Source organism: Belonocnema kinseyi, chromosome 9, assembly GCF_010883055.1.
Source record: "Belonocnema kinseyi isolate 2016_QV_RU_SX_M_011 chromosome 9, B_treatae_v1, whole genome shotgun sequence".
NCBI lineage: Eukaryota > Metazoa > Arthropoda > Insecta > Hymenoptera > Cynipidae > Belonocnema > Belonocnema kinseyi.
Genome location: NC_046665.1, coordinates 85672336 through 85681476, shown reverse-complemented (window position 1 = coordinate 85681476; position 9141 = coordinate 85672336). Strand labels below are relative to the sequence as shown.

The following is a 9141-nucleotide window of genomic DNA, read 5'->3' as shown; positions in this document are numbered from 1 at the left end:
ATCTAGTCGGGAGTGGTGCTGACTGAAAACAGATGATTTGGAGCGATTCGCGCGCCATTTGTTGGTCATTCTAAGGACTTATTGAACTACCCTCGTAGTTAAGTTTTGAAGCTAAAAGGACGACTATTTGAGAAAAATTTTTTCTTTTATACCAAAGCAGTTGAATAATTAAAAAGGAAGCTAATTTTCAAGGACGGAATATGAGTTTTCTACGAAATATCTGAATTTTCAACTGAAAAAGATCAATTTGCTAAAAAAATTCGGTCGTTAAATTTTTAATTGATTTTTTAGAAGACATCTAAATTTTCATTCCGAAAAATGTAAATGTAAAAAAGTAAGTAATTAAACTTTAAACAAAATTGTTAAATGTTTCACTGAATAGATGAATTTTTAATAAAAAAAATATATTTTGAACAAAATAATTGAATTCTTTACAAAAAAGAAAAGTTTAAATCAAAAAATAGAATAGCTAGATTTTCAGTTAAACAATTAATTTAAAAAAGAAAGAATTTTCGAATAGTTGAATTTAACTAAAAAATATTGAAAAAATAGTTGAATCATTGACCAAGATGATAATTTCTCAATTAACAAGATTAATTTTCTACCTTCATAGACGAATTTTTAAGAAAATATATGAATTTTCTACCAAATAGTTATTTTAACGTATAAAGGGAAAATTTTCAACGAAAAATAGAATATAGCTATATTTTCAGCGAAAAAAATAATCTTTAACAAAGAAAAACAACCTTTTTTAACAATACAGTTGAATCTTTAAATATATACTTTATTTGTCTACCGAAGTAGTTGAATTTTACATCAAAAATATAAGTTTTTAACAAAAATGTCAGTTTTGAATTAAATCATTTAATTTGCAATTAAATAATTTAATTTTCTACGAAATTGTTGAAGTTATAAGCCAAAAAGTTGAATTTTCTACAAAAGAGTTGAATTTTCAATCCCAAAATATGAATTTGAAACAAAAAAGTTAATTTACGACCAAATAGTTGAATTTTTTACTAAAATAATGAATCTTCAACCAAAAAATGTGTTTTTTACAAAGTAGATCAACTTTAAACTAAGTGGTTGGATTTTTGCGAAAAAAATTAATTCACAACAAATCATGTAAAAGTTAATAATTAGTTCAATTCTCAACGAAAAATTTGAGTTTTCAAAAAAATAATTAAACTTTTAACGAAATAGTCAAAATGTTGACCAAATAGCCAACTTTTTAACCTACAAAGATGAATTTTCAACCAAGAAGAATAATTTTCTACCAAAAGACGAATTTTAAAAAAAATACATGAATTTTTAACAAACATTAAAATTTTTAACTAAAACAGATGAATTCACACACAAAAATGGAATAGTAAAAGTTTCAGATAATAAACTATATTTTAACACACAAAGAAAATTAATTTTCAACCAGTTGAATTCAAATAAAAAAGACAAATTTTTAACAAAATAATTGAATTAAGCAAAATTATGCATTTTTAACAAACGAGATTACTTTTATGGCCAAATTGACAAATTTTTAACAAAATCCATCAATTTTTTACCGAATGTTGAATTTTCATCTGATAGATGAAGATTTTTTAATTTTTTATGAGTATTCAGTTAATATTAAAAAAAACAATTAATAATTTTCAACTAACAGTCAAATACAACCAAGACAAAAGAATTTCAGCGAAATATTCGAATGCAAAAAACAAATTTTAAACAAGAGACTTGAATTCTTAAGAAAAGAGTTCAACGATCAACCAAAGACTTGATTTTTCAACCAAAAAGTCGATTTTTTAACCAAGATGATTAATATTCTAAAAAAAAAATTAATTACAAACGATGTACTTGCATTTTAAACAATAAGTGATCAATTTTAAATAAAAAAAAAGAATCGTTAAATTTTCAGTTGAAAAATCTTATTTGAACCAAAAATGAAAAAAAATTTTTATCAAAATAGGTGCATTTTTAACCAAAGAGATTAATTTTTAAAAAAGTAGTTCAACTTTCAACCAAGTAGTAGAATTTAACCAAACGAGTTCAATTGCGAACTAAAAATGTAATGGTAAGACTTTTCAACAAAAAAGAATTAATAACTTTCAGCCACAAATTTTGGGATTTCCTTTTGGAGTTATATTAACCGGAATGGGAGTTTCTGATATATCCTCTAATGGTTTCTATTTCCGTTGTACCTTTTTTTCATTGCGTTTTCTTTCCCCCCCCCCCCCCCCAGACACACACTTACTACTGTTTGAGATAGGTTCCGAACCACCAAGAAAAAAGGTCCTAGACCATCGTCCTAGTCAGTTCTATTAACTTGATTCGCACTTCAGCAAAAAAAAGCAAAACAAAAAAAGGGAAAATTTCTTTTAAGGAGTGGAAACAGAATATTTTTAAAAAGAGAAACGGTGAAGAGATACTGAATAGTATTTTTAATATCATAGATTACTGTAGGTTTTGGAAATAGATAAATTGAATTTCCTTTTTTTTCTTTTTTTTTTGATAGAATCTAAAAAAAACTGACTGAAAAATGAAATTAAAAAAAAACTGACTGAAAGTGACTTTTTTTAAGTGACATAAGTGACTGTGTGGCAGCCCAGACGAAAGTTTTGGCTTACGGTCAACTAGGTTTGAATTTCTGCCAGTGAACTTGTTGCTAGTTATCGGTGTTTAACGAACCGTACCTTTCGAATTATTACTATTTCAATGCTCCTAGCCTTCGAATTTATTGATCCCTTAATTTTCGCCCGAAAGATTTGCGAAATCAGAGTATAATTTTATTTTAAAAAATGAATTAAGTACATTTACGGAATGAGACAAAATAAATTTATTTCATCCTAATAAAGTTGTACCAATGTTTGAGAGTATTCTTGTTGACTTACATATATATTGAAGGGAAATAAAATAATTCAATTAAATTTTTTGAATGCATGAGAGCCATAATTTCGATAATTTTTCAATTGTCTATCCATAATAGGAAGGTGAAAGCTGACTTTCGTGGATTTCATCAAATGTCGACGTTGTGAGGTCTGAGGGACCAGAAAGAAAGAACTAGTTAGTTAACGAGCCGCCATTTTTGAGAAAAATCAAAAAAGAGTATTTTCAACATTTTCGAGATCACTTTTTTCAAGATTTGAAAATTCTACTGACAGCTATTTATAGAAGACAAAAATACAAACAATTATCCCTATGACATTTTTTAATATAAAGAAAACGAGCAGTTTAATAGCATTTTAAAAACTCGAAAAAGCAAACGAAAATGATAATTTGTAGCCAAACAAAGCTTGATTTGGGAAAAAGTCAAAAGAAGAAGAAAGTTACGTGCTCAGGACTCTACAATACTGTCTCAAGATTTTTTTGCCTTTTGCTGAAAGAATATAAAATTCAAATTTGGATCGCAAAAAAACTAATAAAAAAGCAATAACTTCATTTTATTTGCAAATAAAGCAAGATACAAAAAGAGATAAATCGATAAAAACTGTGCACCTAAAAAAAGATCTACAAATTTTTCATGAATTAATTTTTTATATGATAAATAGTTTTTGTTTTATTTGTGAAAAACAAAATATTACGAAATATTTTTTTGATAGGTAGAATGGTTTTTCTTTAATCGTAGAAAACAAAATGAATTTTCTTTAAATTATTAAAACAATGCAAAAAGTCATAATATTAAAGTTATACATATTTCAGCGCATAATATAACATAATAACATAACATAAGATAACATTTATTGCAAAATAAGAAAAAAATATTGCAGTAAGCTTGATAAATACAATTTGTACTTTATTTTTCAATACCTAAATGAGCAATCTCAGGCAGAGGTATATAAAAAACGTATTAAAATTGATATACAAGTGTTGAGCATAATGTAGAAAAGTTAATATAATGATTAATAAATAATAATAATAAAATATAATCTAATTTTAATAGTGAATGTGGGAAAAATACAAACACTGAGCACGTATCGCGATCAAAGTGTGCTCGCACGGCGGGCACATACGTATGATTGAAAGCCAGTGAAGTGACTGAAAATTCGCTTTAAACACATTTTAAATTAATGTTTTGAACTGGAAATTTATTTATTCTTTTGTTGGAGTAAAAATTCATCTTTATTAGTTGGAAAATTTTTTATTTCTTAAAAAATTTATATAATTTTAAAGTTAATCTTTGTTGGTAGAAAAGTAATCTTCTTGGTTCAATTTCATCTTGTTTGGTTATAAATGAAACTTTTTAGTTGAAAATTAATCTTTTTTTTTTGTTGAAGATTCAAACTATTTTGTCGAAAATTCGTCTTTTTTTTAAAAAGGTAATCGTCTGACTTCAAAATAAATTTTATTGTTGAAAATTGAATTATTTCTTTACAAATTAATTTTGTTGCTTATAAATTCATCATCTTAGTTAAAAATTTATCATTTTATTAAGAATTTAACTACTTTGTTGAAAATTATTCTTTTTTGGTGAAGAGTTAATTTTTTTGTTTTAGCTGCCCACAATTGTTATACATCCCCTAATGTTTTGCCACCTTATTTGCATATTTAAATTTTAATACAATTTACACTTAGCAATTTAAATTTAAATACTTAAATAATAATAAATAAAATAAGTACGGAGATCAAACAAAAAAAAATTGAGCTCAGTGTGTACGCTGGTTAAAAATTATTATATTTTTAAATAGTTACAATAGATCTGATTAACAAACTATGGATCCTAATCGAATTTGGTGAATTAAGATACAAGATTGCAGTCATGTAACCTTAAAATTGTGTATGTATATCAATAAATGGGTGGTCAATTAGTGGAATCGTGAATAATGAGGAAAAATAGTGATTCGCCACAATATATGAGAAGAAAATGATTCAAATCTATGCCAAAATTTATTCTAAATTTTTAAAGCTTTTTAAAGACTACTGAAATATAATTGTTTATCACTTTGTTTTAAAAATATTTGGTGGAAATTATGCAAAGAACATTTTTCGGCTCCGGACAATCATTATAGAATTTAGAGGCTAATCACTGTTCCTTAATAATTAGTAACCTATCACCTGAAGTGGCCAACGAGGAGGCTAATGATTGTATTTAATATCATTTTAATGGCCAATTATACAATCCAGGGGCGGGTCCAGAAACAATTCTTGGAGGTGGGGGAATTAAGTGCTTTGTAACATATTTTACGCATCATAATTACAAAATTGACCAGTGCTGAAGTTCTTGGAGGAGGGGTTCCACCTCCCCCCTTGATTCACCACTGTACAATCATTGGCCTATGCTAATCACTGTCTTCGTGGCCAATTATTGTGTTTTTTGACATTATTGTTAATTTCTTTAAATTGAAATTATTTACTGCCTTAAATGCTTAACATAATGTGGCGATTTAGATGATGAGGCCATATCGAGTTGAAAATTTAAGATACTAAATAAGAACCACTAAGAATGGTGGATCTCATCCTGAATTTGTATAATTATGAAAAAAGTTTTTTTGTAAATAATTTGTTTCTATTTTTTTCATAATTATTAAAATTGAGGACCAGCTCGTGTTTCTTATTTATTATCCTAAATTTTCAACTTGATGTGGCGCTTCAGGTTAAAATCAGATATGAAATAAAAAAATGGGCAGTGAGGTAGGAATCTGGTCGCGTGACCCACTCGTTATATGGTCTTAAGTGTCCAATCATTGTACTGATTACTTTATGTATGAACTGAAATGAATGAAGCATTTTTTTCTTTCTCAGATGTTGTTCAGTTGCATGAGCCTATCTTCGACATGTCCAATCGAGATTGGAACAGGTCGGCTAGCTGACAAACAAGTGGTGAGTCGCTTTCTTCTGATCAGCAATAATGACGTCCGAGACGTCATCTGCAGCTGACAGTCCGGCGTTGCTGCATCGGCCTCTACTGACGTCTCCGGAGTGTCGCTCCGCAAGAGACAGAAGAGGATCCACCGAAAAGAATCACGCGCGATATTCACCCCCCTGCGTGAGATTCCACAGCCTCGACATGGATCCGAAAATGTAAGTTCCTTATTGAATAGTACCTACATTATGTACTAAAGGAGAAAAGCGAGACTTTTTCAAGGAGTGTTTGTTTTCACTGCTAGTTGTAGGTACAAACGACCAGATTGGTACGGTACGAATAGAATAGCTGGAAAAAGGGCAATTTGTACCGAAATTTTGATGCGATTGGCCGGTTTTTTTCGGTATGTGTAGACACTCCTTAAAAAATTTCTAAACTTCTTTAAACGATTGTAACCCTAAAAACATTAGGAACTAGAACCATTAACTAATTTTAAAAAATTTTAAGCAATTTTAATTGAAATTCAAAGCATCTAAAAACTTTCAGAATTTCCGGTAATTTATTATAATTTATAGTACATTATGGTAACTCGTGGGTAATTTATGATAACTTACGCTTCGAGTTTATGCAATCTGCCAACGCGATCAACTAATCGTTTGATAATTTTGATTATTCACCTCTGACGTGGGGAAAGTAAGGGGAAATGAGGGGAGAGAAAGTAGGGTAAGTGGAGTAAGTAGGAAAAATTAAGGAAGGGGAAGTAGTGGGGTCCCGTTCATTTTTCAGAACGGATAAAAATTGAGAAAGGTAAAATTTCAGAATGAGTTAAAATACATAATGGTAAAACTTAGGAATACTATAAAGTAGGAAAGAGGAATAAATCAGAAATCCAAAACTCTAAATGGTATTTATTCGGAAAGCAAAGAAGAGGAATGGGTAAAAATTCGCATTCGTTAAAATTAGGAAGGTGAACAATTAGGAATAAGTAAATATACGGAGAGGAAAAATTCGGAATAGTATGTAAATGTACCTATTAGCAACTGTATAATTTTTTATTTATGGTAGCAAACAAATATTCATCACAGTAAATTTAAATATCATATCATAATAAATATATTTTATCCGTCATTTTAAATTTTTCACGAAGGAATAATTATTTTTATCATTACATAATTTAAAAACAATTTTCAACATACAACATAAATTTATTATGATATGAAATTTAAATTTACTGTGATAAATATTTGTTTGCTACCATTAATAAGAAATTATACATTATATTATATACATTATGTCCCTCAATTCCTTTTCTCCACTTCTTCTCGCTTCACATCCCTCACTTAATTACTCTTTTACTTCCCTCACTTCCCCTCCCTTGCTTTCCCTTCCCACTTATCTTATTTGATCTTTTCCTCTATGTCTCTTCAGTTTTTACTTGTCACCACCCCTCATTCTCCCTACTTCCCATCTACTACTTCATCTGTTTTGTCTACCCTTATTCGCCTCACTTCTCCTAATTCGCCTTCCCTTATTTCCCTACACTTTCTCCAATTACACTTTCATCATTTCTCCTCACCATTCTTCGTTGAAAAAAAATACGACGGATAGAAAAGATTTTTCTAAGTAATTAAAAATGATTTCCTGTAAAAAAACGAAATCTTTTGGTCAAAAATTGACACAATATCGTAATTGTTAATGAAATTTATTGATTTCAACAGTTAACCATTGTTATCAGATATTAACAAATCGTACATATTATTTATTTCCAATTTTGTTTTCAATTTTGTTAAACGCAATAAGTCTTCAGATCGCGAAATGGCTAACATATGCCCCTAGTTCCCCTTCACTAATTTCGCCTACTTTCCTTTCCATGTATTCTCTCTTTCCCTTTATTACCCGTCACTTTTCTTACTTTCCCTTTCCTTATTTTCCTTACTTCCACTCCATTCTGTAACCCTCATTGAACCTATCCATAATTCCTCTCACTTTCACTACTCCCACTCGCCTAATTTTCCCTCACTTTTTCTTAACACGCTCTTCTTATTTCCCCTGAATTCTCTACACCCGCTTTTTCATTTCCCCCAGCCCCCCAATCCCCCTACTTCCCCTAAACTCAATTTCTTTCACTTTAATTTACTAATTCTACTTCCTATCCCATTATTTACCTTTATTTCCTCTACTTTCCCTCCTTTAAAAAATGGAATCTCTAAATAGTAATAATCTTAATGTAGTAATTTCACTTGTTAATCTGTTAATAGACAATGAATAATTTGTTTCAATGTTGTAATCTACTGGTTTTTTAGGTTTTTCAAGACCCATGCTGAAACCCTTATGGTTTCGGGAAGGTATGTGTCTGTCCGGCGTACTTTTTTCAAAGGAGAAGAAGTAAGAGAAAATGAGGGTGGGAAGTATAGGATAAGTGAGGCGAAATAAGGGGAAGGGCTAAGAAGTAAGGGTGGAGAAATAAGGGGAAGTGAGACGAAGTGTGTTGAAATGAGGGGTGTAAAGGAAAAATGAGGAAAAGTTAGGCATGGGAAAGGGAGGGGAAATTATATGATATGAGTGGGGAGGGATGGGGTGTGAAGGGATGAGAAAACCAGGAGAAGTGAGGGAAGGGCATATCAGGGAAAGTGAGTATACGTAAGATAAAATGAGAAGAGAGACGAAATGAGGGTAGAGTAGAGGAAGAAAGATAGAGGGAGGATGATTGATGGTAACTTAGGGGATGAGAGAGGAGGGGAATTGAGGGGGTAAAGTAAAGGAAAGTTAGGCTAAGTGCTCTAGCTTCTCCTCAACTTTCTTCTCAATCTCTCATGTCCCCTTCCCTTCCCTCACGACCCTTCCCTTACTTCCCTTCCCAAAAAAATCCGTAGGATTAACCCCTTTTTTAAATTAAAAAAAAAAGATTTTCAAGATTAATCTAAAAATATATGAAATGAAAACAAAACTTTTCTAAAAAAGAGAATAAAAGAGGAAATCTGCAAAAATAAGTTTTTTAAATTTGAAATTCATATTTATAAAACTACACTAAGTAATAACAAAAATTAAACCATTTAAGAAGTTTAGAAATTACAGTAACTAAAATAAAAAATATTTGTCCAAGGATAAAAAAAATATAATAATAAAGTAAAATTAGATAAGTAAATATGGATTAACTACTTTGAAGGAATTTTCCGTAAGATTAACCCCTTTTCCAGCTTTTCTCAAATAAATTACACCATTAAGCCATTTCCATTTCGGGGTAGGCGTGACCAGAATTCTCGTGCTATTTAAGTAAATAACACGTTCGTTCCGCAACACTGCTCCGACCCAGGTTGCTGATCAATCTCTCTAGCAATCGCCCCAAGCGAAGA

At 29.9% G+C, this 9141-nt stretch overlaps 1 protein-coding gene across 1 annotated transcript in view; it reads left to right on the top strand.

Annotated features, from left to right (window-relative positions):
- Nucleotides 1–5833: 5833 nt before the first annotated feature.
- The window catches only part of LOC117180626 (potassium voltage-gated channel subfamily KQT member 1-like), a 245022-nt gene continuing 241714 nt past the window's right edge, over nt 5834–9141 (top strand). The window contains exon 1 of the mRNA XM_033373115.1: nt 5834–6006. Coding sequence (XP_033229006.1) covers nt 5834–6006 — 173 coding nt within the window. The remainder of the gene's footprint in view (nt 6007–9141) is intronic.